At 50.6% G+C, this 17,065-nt stretch overlaps 1 protein-coding gene and 1 long non-coding RNA gene across 8 annotated transcripts in view; one reads left to right on the forward strand and one right to left on the reverse strand.

Annotated features, from left to right (window-relative positions):
• LOC123579310 overlaps positions 1–17,065 on the reverse strand; it is a 43,326-nt gene that overhangs the window by 11,838 nt on the left and 14,423 nt on the right. Inside the window, exons 2-4 of one of the 2 annotated variants that reach the window (XR_006702720.1) lie at positions 14,539–14,716; positions 13,664–13,751; positions 8,574–10,636 (exon numbers count right to left, since the gene is read on the reverse strand). This is a non-coding gene — a long non-coding RNA (uncharacterized LOC123579310). Of the gene's footprint in view, positions 1–7,178; positions 13,752–14,538; positions 14,717–17,065 lie in introns of those variants that run through there. The other variant, XR_006702721.1, reaches the window with a different exon arrangement.
• On the forward strand, positions 538–13,747 carry CES4A (carboxylesterase 4A). Of its 6 annotated transcripts, none has more exons than XM_045443084.1 (14): positions 538–886; positions 4,355–4,556; positions 7,085–7,226; positions 7,307–7,440; positions 7,761–7,914; positions 9,405–9,509; positions 9,580–9,684; positions 9,830–9,868; positions 10,352–10,492; positions 11,023–11,103; positions 11,441–11,594; positions 12,195–12,341; positions 12,565–12,637; positions 13,606–13,747. In XM_045443084.1, exons 1-14 carry the CDS (start codon positions 703–705, stop codon positions 13,745–13,747), a joined length of 1,803 nt encoding a protein of 600 aa, XP_045299040.1. In that variant the 5' UTR covers positions 538–702. The 6 variants fall into 6 exon arrangements, with proteins under 6 accessions (XP_045299040.1, XP_045299043.1, XP_045299042.1 ...); XM_045443085.1 differs by having other exon boundaries at positions 539–886; positions 12,210–12,341; XM_045443087.1 differs by lacking the exon at positions 9,580–9,684.

The raw sequence follows: 17,065 nt of genomic DNA on the forward strand, positions 1-17,065 counted from the left end.
GAGGAAGAATGGCACTGTTCCCCTACCTTTCCCTCTCTGCTCATTCCACCCTGCTGAGCAGAGGCATCACAGAAGCCCATCAGACCCCTATTCTCAAAGGACTGCAGGCTTCGATGGGAGATTGGGAAGGGAACAGTCTTAACTGTGAATTAAGATGAAATTCCACCTTCCTCCTGTCCCCACCCCCTGCTCCAGGCCCAGATGCTTCCAGATCTGGCTGCCCCAACAGGACCTTGAGCCTGTGAGGTCAGCGACCATGCCGGAACACCCCCTCCACCCTCACCCCGCCACCAGGGACTTTTGATTCTTGGCACAGAGCCTGCCACTTCATGATGGTCCTGGCTGAGAGCCGGGATGTGTGAGGAAGGGTGAAGCATTGCCTATAAAAAGAGACTGGGCAAAACAAAGGGGAGCAGGGAGGCCTGAGACCCTTAAATCCACAGTGAATACACCTGGGGATTGAGGGGCCTTGTAACCAGGTCCTCTGCTGCAATCTTAGCACCTACTGTGCACTCAGAGCTTGACTCACACTGCAGCTGTAAGCCTATTGCACAGACGAACACATCAGGCAGAGATTGCAGACTGGTCAGTTTTTTGAAGAGCCAAGACTATCTATCATGTGCTGTCACTCCAAGGCAGACAATCAAGGCTGTGGGCTGGCCAGAGGGCTGGTCACAATTTCTTCTGCCCCTGCACCTGCTGATGGGATTTAGGGAAGATAAAAGTGGGACTTCCCAGTGCTCACTGGACACTGCAGACACAGCTACCAACTGGTACCCACAGTGTGGATGTCACCCCAGCCTGTGGCAGGAGCTGGCTGGCCAGAACATGAGTTGGATTCTATACCTGAGCCTCACCCTTTGCCTGATGGTGCAGACAGCCCTGGGTAAGCCCCAACTCCATCCTGAGGGTGTCAGGCAAGAGGGACATGAGAGACACAGGGGCAGGCCCTCAGCTCAACCTCTCCTGGTGTAGTGGGGCAAGGGCATTTCAACAAGGTCTGGGCGGATGGGGGGGTTGTTTCGGGCACTGATCCTCCCATCACCTAAGAGTCTAGACATTTATGTTTATATATTACAATATATTTTATAATTTACATATTATGTATTTATAATTTGTTAATTTATATTTGTATTCCTTATAAAATTAATATTATATAAAATTACTACTGTATTAGTATATACATTAGTGTGTATGTATATGTTACCACCAACCAGACTGAGATCTAGAACATTTCCAGCACCCCACATGCTCCTTCCCAATCAATACCCTCAAAGTAGCCACTATTCTGACCTCTATCACAAATTAGTTTTGCCTATATAAGTGCATTTAAATTTTTTTTAATGTTTTACTTATCTTTAAGACAGAGACAGAGTGCGAGCAGCGGAAGGGCAGAGAGAGAGGGAAACACAGAATCTGAAGCAGGCTCCAGGCTCTGAACTGTCAGCACAGAGCCCAATCTGGGGCTTAAACTTATGAACCACAAGATCATGACCTGAGCCAAAGTCATACGCCTAACCGACTGAGCTACCCAGGCGCCCTGTTTAAGTGCATTTAAATTTTTTTATTTGCGAGAAACTTTGCTAAATCACTTTTAGCATTCTGGCACACTTTCTTTTAGTCTTTTTATTTCATGTTTGTACACAGCTACAGTATTAGCATGTATACAACTTTATACACTGCTTTTTTTCACTTAGAATCTTATCACAAGCAGCTTATAACTTTAGTTTACAGTTAAAATTTTTTTGCCTGGTCCTGTGACATAAATGATGCTTCTAGTACTCACTATGGTATATTTAACTATGGTTCATAAAGGTCTTCGTTTTAATGCCTTTCTGACTCTTTTCTGAAGGGAGGGACCTGAAAGTGAAATTACTGAGTCAAAATAAACTTTTAAAAACTTTTAAAAAGGTTGGGGGGTACCTGGGTGGCTCAGTTGGTTAAGCGGGTGATTCTTAATTTCGGTTGAGGTCAGGCTCTCACCATTCGTGAGCTGGAGCCCTACATCTGGCTCTGCACTGACAGCATGGAACCTGCTTGGGATTCTGTTTCTCCCTCTCTCTGCCCCTCCCCTGCCCTCTCTCATGTGCTCTCTAAATAAATAAATAAATAAATAAATAAATAAATAAATAAGTAAAAACTTAAGAAATCACTGAGTCAAAGCATGTGAACGTGGCTCTTATACAATTATGCCAAATTATTTCTCCAAGGCATTGTATTAATTTATCCTGCACCAACCTGTACCAACAGTATATGTGAATATCCTTTTCACATATACTGTTTCTTTGCCAGAATTGGGGGCCATCATTTTTAATTTCTTAGGTGGAAGTTGTCTCTCCTGGTTTTAATTAGCATTTTATGCTTATTAAGAAGGTGGAATGGGGAGCCTGGGTGGCTCAGTCAGTTGGGTGTCCGACTTCAGCTCAGGTCATGATCTCACAGTTCGTGGGTTCGAGCCCTGCATAGGGCTCTGTGCTGACAGCTCAGAGCCTGGAGCCTGCTTCAGATTCTGTGTCTCTCTCTTTGCCCATTCCCACTTGCACTCTGTCTCTCCCCCTTTCAAAAATAAACATTAAAAAAAAAAAAAAGAAGGTGGAATGTTTTCATAAGTGCTCACATATTGTCTCCAGGTAGCAAGGCTGGAGTGGGGACCACTCCATGGCAGTTCTTGTTCAGGGGTGTAAAGCACTCTGCCACATGCTTAGGTGTCCCCAGAGACTGGGATGAGGACAACAGAACATCACCGCTTAGAGTAGAACTCTGAGAAGAACCTCACTCTGTGTGACCTTGAGCAAGTTCTATAACCCTTTGAGCTTCATTTTCCACATTTGTATTGTGCAATAATAACATTTACTCTCTACATTTTTTAGGAGGATGAGGTGAGATAATCCATGTAAAGTGTTTGGCACAGTGCTAGGCTATAATAAAGGATCAATAAATTATAGTTGTGGGCTAGTCAGGCTTCAGGGCAAATCCAAGTAATATGACAGACCTCTGCCTCTTTGCTGTGTCCTCTGAGACCTCAGGCTGGTTGCTGCCCCTGTCTGGGCCCTTAGTCCTCCCCTAGCTCTCCCCAGGGCCAATGAGGACTTGATGTGAGAGAACCATGTGAAAGGCTGTGTAAACTGCAAAGAACTGCAAACATAGAGGAGGTTTGAGATGGCCCTTTTCCTGCACTGGCCTGCCTACATGCTTGCAGGCCACCATTGTAGTCACTCCTTGTGCACAGATATTGCTTTTGTCAGACGTGCAGAGACTCGGGAACATGGACAGAGTGGTACTTTGGGTCACCTGCAGCTGGAGGTGCGAGGGTGTGCTCTACCACACCAATTCCAAATGCGGTGCCCAAAATCAAATGCATCAAAATCTCACGGAGGTATTTGTAAATCTACTTTCCCAGTGCAACCCTGAGATTCTCATTCAGAGGGCAGGCCTAGGAATCTGTATTTCAGCAATGATTTCCTCAGATGATTCTGATACACAGCCAAGTTCAATAATACTCAGACCAGATTTGCTTTCTATCATTTGCAGAGTGAGCTCCAGGGGACCAGGGTACAGAACGATTCAGTTTTGATAAGAAAGTAGGAAGAGAAATGACAGGGGTGTTTCAGGAAAGGGCAATAGATGCGAGGCAGAGCAATGCTTGGCAATAGCAATAGGGCAAGAGCTGAGAAGAGGAAGAAATGCCCATAGGCAGCCATTAAATTCAAGTCGCTCTAGTTTGTATATAGTCCAGGAGCTGGCTAAGGTGTGGATATAGGTCTAATGTATCTGTGTGCCCGTGTGTAATATATGAATATATGCCACATATGGATACAATGTAACCTTTATATAACTGTACTTACATGCATGCATATGTATGTATGCATATGTGTGTGCACTTAACTCTTATATTTCTACATGCTTTGTTGTAAATAAGCTGTGTTCACATATACCTATGTATGTATAAATTTGTATGTACATGTGAGTATTACTGTGAGTATACATACGAATGAGAATGTCAATAATGTGTGTGATTTCTTCCCAGAAGTATGCCAGGTAAATGTCAGCAACAAGAAAGAGGTACTGGAATACCAATATGAGACAAGCAAAAATCAAAATAAATGACATGATTATTGACATTAAATGATACATTAAATGACAGAAAAATAATTCATATAATAGACATGAACCTTTATGCACCTACCAACATAGCATTGAAACCTTAAATAATGAGAGAGAAAAATACTGAGAGAAACACAGAAAAGGTAGGCAAAATACACAATTGTGAAAAGCTTCAAGCTGCAACTGGTGCCATGGCAGACAGGCCAGAGTCCTTTCAGTGGCCAGAGTGACCCTTCTCCTCTCTTCCTAGGTGCTCAGCACACCAAGGAACCTCTAGTGATTACCAAATATGGGACCCTCCAAGGAAAACAGATGCACGTCGGGAAGACACCCATCAATGTCTTCCTAGGAGTGCCCTTCTCCAGACCGCCTGTGGGTGTCCGCAGGTTTGCTGCCCCAGAGCCTCCAGAGCCCTGGGAAGGAATCAAAAACGCCACCACCTATGCCCCTGCGTAAGAGCCAAATGACTGGTGGCTGGGAGGTGGGCAGACTCTAAGGAGGGGGGGTGGATCTATGCCGGCCTCTGGGCCAGAGTTTGAACAACTCACTAAAAAGAGTGCACTGTATGACTGTAAGTAGCCTGGGGTCCATTCCGGCCCTCAGTTTCCAAACCTATATAATGAAGTCGTTGACCCAGATAATGTTTACAGGACTGTTAATGCTGTTTGTTCTTGGCTTTCTTATGGGAAAGCTCCAGACAAGGAGGAGGTGCTCACTGATGTGCCTCCAGCATCTTCTGGGAACCTAAGTTTTCCTAAAAGTATGTGAGGAGGAGTTCTCTCTGTCTCTGTCTGTGTCTCCGTCTCTCTGTCTCTGTCTCTGTCTCTGTCTCTCTCTCTCACACACACACACACACATACACACACGCACACCATACCCAGTGAACCCTGAGCTCTTCCCTCTCACTTGGGGCTTGAGCCCCAGAACAAGCCCACATGACACCATCAGCCCTTCCCTGCAGAAGGAGCTCCAAGATAGGGAGTCACAGGCTCAGTTTCAGTTTTAATGTCCCAGAATTTTTTCTTTTTCAGACAGAGCGAGAGAGAGGGCGCGCGCGCACGTACAAGTGCTTGAGCAAGGGAGGCGCAGAGGGAGAGAGAGAATCTTAAGCAGGCTCCACATGCAGCACAGAGCCCCATGCAGGGCTCAATCCCATGACCCTGAGATCATGACCTGAACCCAACCGAGTCACCCAAGCACCCCAAAGTCCCAGAATCTTAGTGCAACCTCTAACAGGGCTCAAATCCTGAGTCACATGAGCATGTTGAAATAATGACTGCCCTTTGAAGCACTAGGCTTGGCAATTTACCCAGAACAAGTGTATTTATTATTTATTCAGATCATTGAGTAACCCACTGACCAGAATATTCTGTGGCAATCATTAACAATCAGTTGGATACAGCACTGGGTTTAGAAAAATGTCTACTGTGAGAACCTGGGTGTCAGTTGATATCTAAAAACTATAACCACCACCCAGGGTGTCTAACTGTTGAGAACAGGGCATCCACTGTTAGAACATGAATGGCTATTAGTAGAACACTGGGGTGTTAGTTGTTAGAACACTGACCACCAGTGAGAGAAACCAAGACATCTGAACCTTCTGTGATTGTTATGTGGAATCCCATGGATCAAGTGACAGAACAGGGGATGACCATTATTAGAGCCCCGAGGATCAGGGGTTTAGAGATTGGGGTGCCCATTGCATAGAAGTCCAGGTGTCAGTTGTTGGAACGTTGCCATGAGCTGTCAGACAATAGCTGTTTGGAACACAGAGTGACAGGTAGAAGAATTTGTGGATGGCTTACAACAGACTGTGGGATGGTAGTTAAGGAGACAAGAAGACTAGTGGCCAGTTTGGATAATGACTAGCTACAGGCCAGAGCAGCAAGGGAACAAGTGGAGAAAGGAGTAGAATAGACAGGCTTTCCTGCAGCCAGTCAGATGGGCCCAGCCCCAACTATTGGCAACAGCCACACTCCAGGCTGGGCCAGCAGGGAGAAAAGATGAGGTGGCCCAACAGCCCAAGCTCCACAAGTACACCAAATGTTCACATGGTACAAGGCACTGGGCTGAGTGCCAGGACTCAGACAAATCCACATCCATCCCTGCCCCTAGGGAGTGCATGGTTGCTTGGGGAGAAAAACAACCAAACCAATCGAAACAACTCTAACCCAGCACTATAATCAGGGTGGATAGAACTTTGGGAAGCACAGACAGGAAGTGCCCAGCAGAGGGGGCGCCACTTTAGCCGAGCCTTAAACATGAGCAGGAGTTTGCCAGGCAGAGAAAACATTAGGCAGAAGGGACATAAGCAAAAGGGCTTAGAGATGGGAGACAAGGAAGGGTCCGTGGGCATCTAGAGCAAAGAGTGCCAGGAAGACTAGATGGAGAGGGCCTGCGTCAGTATGGGTGAATCTGGACCTTATCCTGAGCGCAGGGGGGCCCAGGAAGGTTTAAAGGAGGGAAGTGAAATAGATTTTTGTTTTCTGTCAATCCCTCCGGTCAGGGTGTGGAGGATGAGTTGGAAGCGATGTCAAAGAGGCTGGGGCAGTGTCCTGGCCAGTGTAGGTAATGGCCTTTACAAGGCAGCATCTCTGGGATGGAGGAGGCCTATTTAAGAGCTGTTTGGGAGACAGAAAAGAGCCTGAAGGACAGGGGCATGAAATCCCAGGACACCCAGGTTTCTGGCTTGACAGCACCAAAAGGGTCTCCAACAGAAGCATGGAACCTCTCCCCAGGCAGATTCCTGGGACCGGGGGCAAGACAGAGGGGTGGATCTTGCCCTGGGTCTGACCTGGCGCTGCACTCACCCTGGACCCTAATGCTAGTGGAGGCTATTCGGACACAGATACACACACGCACGCGCGCGCATCCTAAATTTTGCTTCTGGTTCTATTTCCTCAATTGCGGAACGTGGGTTTGCAACCGTTCTCCCGTCTTTGGCCACCACGTTGGGCCCAAACTCACATCGTGACCGCAGGTGCCTTCAGGAGTCCTGGGGACAGATCACCTCCATGTACTTCAACACGCGGAAACAGTACAAGTGGCTGCGCTTCAGTGAGGACTGTCTGTACCTGAACGTGTACGCTCCAGTGCGCGCGCGTGGGGACGCTCCGTTGCCGGTGAGTATTCATCCTCTTCCACGCACCATCCCACTCAGGCACCCCACCGCCCAGCTCAGGCCTCCGCTTTCCATGTCCAGGTGATGGTCTGGTTCCCAGGAGGTGCCTTCCTCGTGGGCTCCGCTTCCACGTACGATGGCACGCAGCTGGCCTCTCGCGAGAAAGTGGTGCTCGTGCTTCTGCAGCACAGGCTCGGCATCCTGGGTTTCCTGAGGTGGGCGGGGCCGGGGGCCGGAGCGGGGAATCAGGGGCCCGGCTTCCTAGGGACTTGGGCGGAAGGATAGAGGAGGGGGTGTGGGGGCGTGGTTACAAGAGGTGCGTGCAGGGGCGGGGCCTAATTTCTTCTGGAGAGGGCGGTCACTCCCAAGTGCCGCCAGAGGGGGATCTAACACTAGGGAAAGAGGTGTGGTCGCAAGACCTGGTGCCTGAGGGACCAGGCAGGGTGAGGTGGGGCCAGGCAGAACCAGGCTGGAGCCCTGAGTAACCAGACGGTCGGGGGGCTCCGGACCCTGATTATAAGCCCCGCGCGTCCAGCACGGGCGACAGCCAGGCCCGCGGGAACTGGGCGCTGCTGGACCAGGTGGCTGCTTTGCGCTGGGTACAAGAGAACATCGCAGCCTTCGGCGGAGACCCACGCTGCGTGACCCTGTTTGGCCAGTCTTCGGGGGCCATGTGTATTTCGGGACTGGTGAGTGCAGCGCCAGGTCAGACCCAGCACAGACGCAGGTCCCCGGGTTCCCATGAGTGCAGCCTCCACTGCACACACACCTATGCAGATTTGTGTGTACAGGTACATGCCGGTGCACAGACTTGCCCTCACCCCTGCAAAGGGTACTACTCCATCCAGGGGTAGCACTGATGAGAAAACCAAGCCAGCAGAGCGGGCAACGCTGAGAGTAGGGATACTCGCCAATCCGTGGTGGGCCAGAAAGATAACCCAGCACCTCCTGCCTCCCTACCTACCCCCAGAGCTCTATCCCCTGAACAGAATGCATCATCCGCCTTATGGGCAAGGCTGGGGCCACAGACCAAGCCTGGGAGTCAGGGGCCTGGGTTGGAGACTCGGGAGACCACTGACCTGGAGTGTGCCTGGAGTGTAGGTGTAAGGTCAGGTACACCCTGTGGGACACATGTTAGGGAGGTGAGCTGGGACCACATAACACAGGGCTTTACCCGCCACAGTAATAATACTCAAACGCTCAAGCACTTTCTGTGTGTCAAACACTCTTCCAAGCACTGTATGTATATTCATTCAGTTCCCTCAACAATCCAGAAATAGAAGCATCCTCTTTCTACAGTTCTACCAAAAGAGAAGTTTTCTCCATTGTGCAGATGGATAAATTGAAGTCCAGAAAAGTTAAGCAGCTTTATTCAAAATACATTGGAGAACAGGGAAAGATTTGAAGCAGAGAAGTGACACAGCCAGAAGTGCATTTAGAGAGATGGCTCAGTGTGCTGGAACTGAGTTAGGAAGAAGCAGGAGGAGAGGCCTGGAGGCCATCTGGGAGTGGAGGTGGGGTATATCTTAGAAGAGAGGATGAGGCCTGCCTCTGAAACAGAAGCAAGAAGACTGGAAAGTAGAAGGTAGCTGAAGAGGGATGCAGGAAGCCAGATGGACAGGACTAGGGCAGCTGGGTGGAGGGGTGAGCAGAGATGATAGGAAAGGCCCCTGGGGCTGGATGGATGGTGTAGTGTGAGGGATGCCACTCAGATGGGAACCAGCTAGAACAAGTTTGGGGCACATGAAGTCTGAAGTGTCCAAGAGACAAGATGAGGGGTCCCAGTTATAGCTGCTCTTCCAACTTGGGCAGCAAAGAAAGTTAAGAACTGTCAATACAGGTTAAAGGGGCCATAGGAACCAACACCCCCCCCCCCCCCATTTCTAACCCAGAAGCATAGAGAGTCTCTTTCTTACACCAGCAGAACCCTTCCCACAAGCTCAGATCCCCTCTGGAACTGCTGGGGCCCATTGCAGGGGCCAGGATAGGGGGGCCCACAGGCATGAAGGCACCGGCTGTAGGTCCAGGACTCCAACCCAGGACTCTTGACTCCCTCCCAAGCTGCCTGCACTCTTTGGGCCCCTTCACGCTGCCCAGCCCTGGCCAGAAAGGCACCCAAAACTGCCCAAGTGACTTCTACTTGTGCCTCTCATGGGTACCACACTCCCCACCCCTGCAGATGATGTCACCCCTAGCCCGTGGTCTCTTTCATCGGGCCATTTCCCAGAGCGGCACCGCAGCCCTCAGAGCCTTCATCACTCCTGACCCGCTGAAGGTGGCCAAGGTGGGTGTCTCCTCTCCCCCAGGGCTCAGCAAGAAGGGGCAGGATGGGCCTAAACACCTCTTCTCCACAGACAGTTGCCCGCCTGGCAGGCTGTACCTACAACAGCACACGGATTCTGGTAGACTGCCTGAGGGCACGATCAGGGGCTGAAGTGATGCATGTATCTAAGAAGATGGTAAGTAAAACTTCCTTCTAGCTCCTTCACCTGGCCACCTGTAAGCCACCTACCTGACCTGATACCCGGCTGCCCCCAGGGACCCTGTCTAAGGAGCACAGTGGGGAGACTTTCTTTAACTCTAGTTCCCTCCTCTCCCCTACAGGGATTCTTCCACCTGAACTCCCAGAAAGACCCTCAGGAGGTGAGCAGGTCCTGTTCTGTGATACAGTATTTATTGAACACCTCCTCCTATGTGCCAGGCATTCAGGATACTAAGTGAACTGTTCAGACCAAGATTCCTTCCCGAATAGGACTGATGTTCCAGTGGAGACAGGCAGTAATCACTATACATAAATAACTCATTTACCTCTTTAGAAGGAAAGTGAATAGTGACAAATGGAGCAGGGTAAGGAAGTTGGAAGGCATAGAATTTTAAATAGGAGGGACAAAGAAAGATTCATTCAGAAGGTGACATTTAGCAAAGATTGTCAAGAGGTGAGGAAAGTAGATACCTGGGGGTAAGCATCTCCTGCCTTCCAAGGGGTCACTGAAGCCCAGCTTTTCCCAAAGGGCCTATGGATAAAGAAATCTCTGGATGGGGACCTGCTGAGCTGGGAACCCTAGGCTACAGGGATCCTGGGAGGATATGTGGGAGGACTATTTGGAAATGCCCCTTGACTTGTAGGTTGTGTGGTTCATGAGTCCGGTGGTGGATGGTGTGGTGTTCCCAGATGACCCAGCGGTGCTCCTGAGCCAGGGGCAAGTTGCACCTGTGCCCTATCTTCTGGGTGTCAACAACCTGGAATTCAGTTGGCTCTTACCTTTTGTAAGTCAATAGGAGGGGTGCCCACCCAGCGGGAGTAGCAGAGGATTCCTCTTGGGTAGTACTGTGCATGAGATTGGATCCCATTGGCTCTTCTGGGGATGTCCAAGTGCTTGGGTACGTCCTGCAGTCCCAGAGCAGTAAGAGCTGGCCAGAAATGATGGGAGGAAGAGAAGTATTGGCCTCTTGGAGGTTTGAGGACCCCAAATCTTCAGATCATAGTTTGGATGGATCATCCTATCCATTGTTTAGCCTCCAGGCAGCTGCAAATCCTGCCCCCCACCCCCACCCCCACAACTGCTCCTAGGTCAGGATAGTTGTCCCCAGTCCCCACTTCAGCTCTGACCTGGGTGGTAGTGATGGACAGGTTGAGAACAGGAGGGCAGGAAATAGTCATGGGCCCTTCCAGGGCTGTGTGCTCTGAGAACTCACCACTTAGATGGGTGAGAGCCTTGGAGCCTGGTGTAGCTCTGGCTGGAATCCCTCCTGATGTTTGGGCCTAACTCACACCTGGGTCCTTATATTGTGGGCAGATCATGAAGATCTCACTAAACCAGTTCATAATGAGAAAAGGAATCATCACCAAGCTGCTCTGGAGAACCAGTACCCTGTTGGTGAGGAGCCATGCTGTTAGGGGTGCTCAGTTTGGTTGGACAAAGCTAACTCCCCTTTTGGTGGAGCTTGGAGTTTGGTATGGGATCAGATGGCTGCTGGTGAGAAGGTTCCCCCCACCCCCCCACCACCGCACTGGCCTCAGGGTCATGGCAGGCAGTTCTCATGCAGTCTAAACACAGGGGTAAGAATCAGCAAAGATCTTCCCAGAAGTTCCCCTCTCTCCCCCACTCTCCCAGACCAAAAACTCCTGAGGATGCTGAGTATAAGTCACTAGTGTGCCCATTTCTGCTCAGCTGGCATCCCAGACCTCAGGGTGGGTATGAATTCCCCACCCAGAATATCACCAAAGAGCAGTTACCACTGGTGATGGAGGAGTACCTGGGTGACATTGATGACCGTGACTGGAAAATGTTAAGAAACCGTTTAATGGACCTAGCTGGGGATGCGATCTTTGTGTACTCCACACTACAGGCTGCCCACCACCACAGAGGTATGTGGGGTCCCCAAGAGTGGCCACACTCTGTCTACTGATGCTGCTTACCAACTGCTCAACCACCTTCTTGCACCTCTGGGCTGGTATAGGATTCCAAGATGGCATAGAAAAAGTAGTGGGCTGTCAACTGAGAGAGAAAGGAGAAGGAGGGCAGGGCAGAGTCCAGCCCAGAGGACATAGCCTAGGGTGGTCAGGGAAGGCTTCCTGGCTGGGAGGACAGGCTGAGGGGGCACATTGGAGATCCTGTCCAGGCTGAATGGGACTTGGAGAACACATGGGTGAGAGTTCAAAGGTGGGGCTGGAGAGCACAGACACCAAAGAACTTTAAATGCCCAAGAGAGGAACTGTTCAGAGAAAGAACAGGAAGGGTCTGTGATCCTGCTACAATCCCCATCTGCAGATGAGGAATTGCAGCTCAGAGACTGTTGAGTGAGTGACTTGCCCCAGGACATGGGACTGATGAGTAGTGTAGACAGGACTCAAATCTGCTCCTGAGATTCTGGAGCCTAAGCACTTTTCCCTGCTTGATGCAGGTGGGTGGGATGTGTGGGGTGGATGAGAATCCCAGCCCAGGACTTTTCCTGCAGCCCTCCTCAGTTTCCCTATTCCTAGATGCTGGCTTCCCTGTCTACCTGTATGAGTTTGAGCACCACACTCCCACCGGCGTCATCATCAAGCCCTGCACTGATGGGGCAGACCACGGGGATGAGATCCACTTCATCTTTGGGAATCCCTTCTCCAAAGGTGCTACAGCCCCACCTGACACCCTCACTGGGTGTCTAGTCTCCCCACCTTTGTATCCGGACTCACCTCTCCATTGGCTGACCCTAAGGGTCTAGGCAGTTCCTAATCTAGAATGTTCCTGGAAATGAAAGCCTCCCAGTATGGAAGAAATAATGGAAGGAGAAGGGTGGGATGTTACCACCCCATGCTCTGTTCCAAATGTCACATCCTATTCTGACCCCAGGCCATTCCACGGTTGAGGAGAAAGCACTGAGCCTCCAGATGATGAAATACTGGGCCAACTTTGCCCGTACAGGGTGAGTCTGGTCCCCCAACACATCTGGGCAGTCTTCCTGCCCAACGCTAGACCCATTGGCCAGCTGCTTCAGGTATTTGTCCCTGTGTGTCCCATAGGAAATACATGATCAGCCTAAGCAAACTGCACCTTCTCCCTCACCTTTTCCTAGCCAGTGACCAGGTCCTAAATGTCCCTAGGATGTGTCCCTTTCTGTCCCATGACTACACTCTTCATTCACTCAAGCATTCAACCCAAGTCATTCATCATGCACTGTTTTTCACCCAGCCCTATACTGGAAGCTGGAATTCAAGAATCTTGCAAACATGGCCCGCATCCTTCAGCAGCTTGTTAATGTTATAATGAAAACATTAAGTTGCTGTACTGGGGAAGAAGGTACTATGAGAGCACAGAGGAGGTGTCTGACCGAGCTCAGATGGGCAGGAGCGGCTTCCTGGCAGAGGTGACATCTGGGCTGAGCTTTGGCTAGCCTTGTGACTGGTTTCCCATCTCCACATTCTCTATCCTTTCTCTCCACCCCTCTTATGATACACAAAAGATCTTTCTGAAATACTATCTGACCAAGTCACTCACCTGTTTAAAACTCTTCCTGGCTTCCCTCTGCCCCCAGACTAAAGTCCCCACCCCTTAGCCCGTTGGCATGAAAATTTTCAAAATCTTTACTGGGTCATCTTCTATCCACAGCCATCCTCTTGACACAGCCCATGTTTTTCTGTAAACTTATACTTGTGCTTCCTCCAAAAGCCCTGGTCTTTCATACCTCCAACCCTTTGCACATACTCTTCCCTCTGCCTGTTTTCTTTTGCCACCACACACTCTTCTATTCTTTCTTAAAGATCTAAATATCATCCCTGTAAGGAATTCTTGGACTCCAACTTCCAAAGGGAAGGTGAATAAGGGAAGGGTAAGAGAAGGAGGCAGGGTGAAGACGAGCATGAACAACCCTCTCTCCTTCTTCCTTCTGGGCAGAAACCCCAATGCTGGGAAGCTGCCTTACTGGCCACGCTATAACAAGGAGGAGAAGTACCTGCAGTTGGATTTCATCACGAGGGTGGGTGTGAAGCTCAAGGAGGAGAAGATGGCCTTTTGGATGAGACTATACCAGCATTAAGGACCTGAAAAGCAGAGGCACTTTTGAGAGTAGCTGTGCAGGAGGACGTCTAAGGTATTTCCCCACCACCTAAGCTTTGGGGTGACTGGCCATGGACACATCTGGGACAAGCGTCCTGCCTTCCCCAATGTAGGACCTGCAGAGACTCCCTACTATCTCCAGGCCAGAGCTAGAGCCTAAGCCAGTTGTTTGGGGCTCTGCACTACACTCTTCAGCCTGACATCCCATGATGCCCCCCTGTCTCACTGATTCTAGCAGGTTAGGCCAGGTTCTATTACTGCTCCATTGTGCCCAGCCACCCAGCCTCAGGACAAACCCAACTCTTCCTTCTCCAAATCCTCCCACCCTTCAAAGTCTACTTGAACCCTTTGTTTAGATTTCTTTGGGGAAATCCACCCAGACTGCCACTGCCCTTACCATTGCACCCAGCTTGTCATTGACCTTTCATTCTGCTCAGCCTTGTGCCTGTTCACATTACATTGGCCTGAGGCCTTGGTCAGATTATTTGTTATGTGGGGTGAAGCTTTTGATAGCTTAGGGTCTTCTCCTCCTTGCATACTCACCTCCCCTGAAACCCCTCCAAAGCCTGGACACAGGGATGGTCCTCAATAAAAACATGTTGAATTGACCTGAATTTCTCCATCTGTAAAATGCTTGAGTGAAGCAGAGGACATCTTGATTTGAGCCATCAGAGAGAGGGTGTGTTGCTGCCTGCTCCTTGTTGGGCCCAGCCTGCTGTGCTACATTCAGACAAAGGGAGCTGTGGCAAAGTTGCCTGGATTGCAATATACCTGGCTTTTTTCTTCATTATCTCAGAAGGGACCTCAGGATATCCATACTCCATCCTCGCTTGTCCATTGGTGTAGGTCTTGGTGCTACATCCAGACTCCTCACTCTGGCCTCTCCTGCAACTCGACCTGGGCATACCGCAGCCTGTCCCATAGGTTGTTTTTGGTTCAGTTTAGTTTGCTGTTGGTTTTTTGGTGGTAAAATATACATAACATAATATTTACCATTTCAACCATATTTAAATGTCCAGTTTAATAGCATTAAGTACATTCATGTTGTTATGTAACCATCACACCATACATCTCCAGAACTTTTTCATCATCCCAAACTGAAACCCTGCATCCCTTAATTAACTGCCTATTTCCCCTCATTTCCAAACACTGGTACCCACTATTCTACTTTCCACCCTATGAATTTGACTATCTCAGGTACCTCATAGAAGTGGAGTCATACAATATTTGTCCTTTTGTGTCTGGCTTATTTCCCTTAGCATAATGTCTTCAAAATTCATCCATATTGTAGCATGTAGCAGAATTTCATACCTTTTTAAACTGAATAATATTCCATTGTATGTAAATAACATATTTTGTTTATCCATTTATCTGTTGATGGACATTTGGGTTGTTTCTACCTTTTGGCTATTGTGAATAATGCTGCTACGAACAATAGTGTAGCATCCCATAGGTTTTATGTCCCAAACTACAATGTTGATTAGACTCTATTCCTAAGGGTTCCTGAGTTGTCTCTGAGGCAACTAGAAGCTGCAGACCTGTGGGGTCAGGGGCACTCATTCCTCCAGCATCTAAGCCCCCAAAACAAAGGGGTGGTTGGAAGAGGGGGACAAAGCCCCTTTCAAGCAGATTCATGTTCACAACAACCCTGTCATGGATTTTATTACCCTATATTATAGATGAGGCAACTGGGACACAAGACATAAAAGGTCTTGCTCAAGGTCATTACCTAGTTGTGGAAGAATGGAAATTTGATACAGCCTTGTCTGACTCACCCTGCCACCTCCATCCAAACCTGGAACAATCCCTGAGAGAGGATGGCCCCAGAGGACATGTGGCAGCTCCACTCTCTGGGAGGCATAACCAGCAGAACATCCCTGCCCCCCTCTAGCCAGGGGATAGTTAACCAAATAGCAGTTCAATGGGACCCTGAGTGAGAGGCTGGATGCTCAACCCCCTGGAAAGCGATCCTGGGTAACCTGTGCAGAAACTCAGCAGGGACCAGCTGGGCTTGATTCATCCCAGTGCCTACAGGATACCCTGACCTGGAGGTCCAAAGGTCTGACTGCAGGTCAGTCCAGGCCTGCTTGTGAGGGTCCCTCAGTTCCGTCCTCAGACTCTCACACATCTGGGGAAGGAACCTTCTCCAAAGAGCCACCTGCCCAGAGGCCGCTCCCTACCCCCACCCCCCAGGCTACTGTCTCCTAAATCAGTGGGAGTGAAGCTGAGGAGGAGCTAGGGTACAGTCAGAGCCCCACCAGACCACACCAGACGCCAGGATCATAAACGACTCCCAGGGAAACCCTAGGACCTTATCTCAGAATTTGAGCATGGAGGGATTCCAGTGGACAGCCTGGATGGTTGACTGGCCCCCTGCCTCCCACAGCCCCAGCCCCACACCACCCTGTCCTCTTCCTGATGGAAGAGGGAGGCGGGGAGGGCTACCTACTGCTCTGTCTCCACCTCCGCTTCCCGGCTGCACTGAAGTCTCCGGTGGCCCACCCAAAGGCGTTCCTAAAGTCCCTGCCAGGCTCCACGGCGCTCCACTCCGCAGGGAGCGGTTCGCAGAACTGACTGGATCTTGGTGAAGGCCCTAGGACACTTGAGTGGCTTTTCCCTGGGTTCATCGCTGTGTGCCAGGGCCGCCAAGAGGAAGAAGACGCACCGGTGTAAAGCCAGCTCTTGGAACAGCGTGGACACGCGTCTCCTGCCAGCCCCACAGCTCAGCTCAGGCTGAGCCTGACTCCCCAGCTCCAGAAGCGGAGCCCCTTGCTCTCCTCCGACACCCCGCCTGCCCCCGCCCCGCGAAGCAGCAATTACTACCAGGGCAGCTGAGGGCCAATTAGTGCGGGAGACTCGGCGCGTGGGTGGTGCCCGCGCTGACCGCAGTCCCCGCAGCGCCGCTGCCGCCCTCCTTGCCCGGCAGACAGCGCCAGCGGCCTGGGAGCCTCTGGGGACGCGCCGTCCGCCTCCCGCCAAAGGCAGTGAAGGATCAGTCGCCTGGCGCGGTGCCAGAGCCCGGGCGGACGCGAGGGCGCCGGGAGCTGAAACTCGCAGCCGCTGGGGGTGGGGGCGAGGGGAACCGGGCCTCTCTCCCAGTGAGGGCTCCTGCGCCCCTGACCGCCTGTGCCCAGGCGCCAGCCAGTAGTCGCCTGGCGGGCCGGCGGCAGGAGGCGCGGTGAGGCCGAGCCGCCCCAGTCTCAGGCAGGCGACACAAACGCTCTGGGCAGGGGCGGGCTCTTCCAAGCCCCTTGCGGTCTCATGGTCCTCCCGGCTTCTCGCTCTCCAAACAAAGCCC

The sequence above is a fragment of the Leopardus geoffroyi genome, chromosome E2, assembly GCF_018350155.1.
Source record: "Leopardus geoffroyi isolate Oge1 chromosome E2, O.geoffroyi_Oge1_pat1.0, whole genome shotgun sequence".
Taxonomy (NCBI): domain Eukaryota; kingdom Metazoa; phylum Chordata; class Mammalia; order Carnivora; family Felidae; genus Leopardus; species Leopardus geoffroyi.

Coding starts and splice junctions, on each gene's coding strand:
- CES4A (XM_045443084.1), top strand. CDS start 703: ATGGGATTTAGGGAAGATAAAAGTGGGACTTCCCAGTGCTCACTGGAC. Junction 7,227..7,306: donor GTGGGGACGCTCCGTTGCCG/GTGAGTATTCAT, acceptor TTCCATGTCCAG/GTGATGGTCTGGTTCCCAGG. Junction 9,510..9,579: donor ACCCGCTGAAGGTGGCCAAG/GTGGGTGTCTCC, acceptor TCTTCTCCACAG/ACAGTTGCCCGCCTGGCAGG.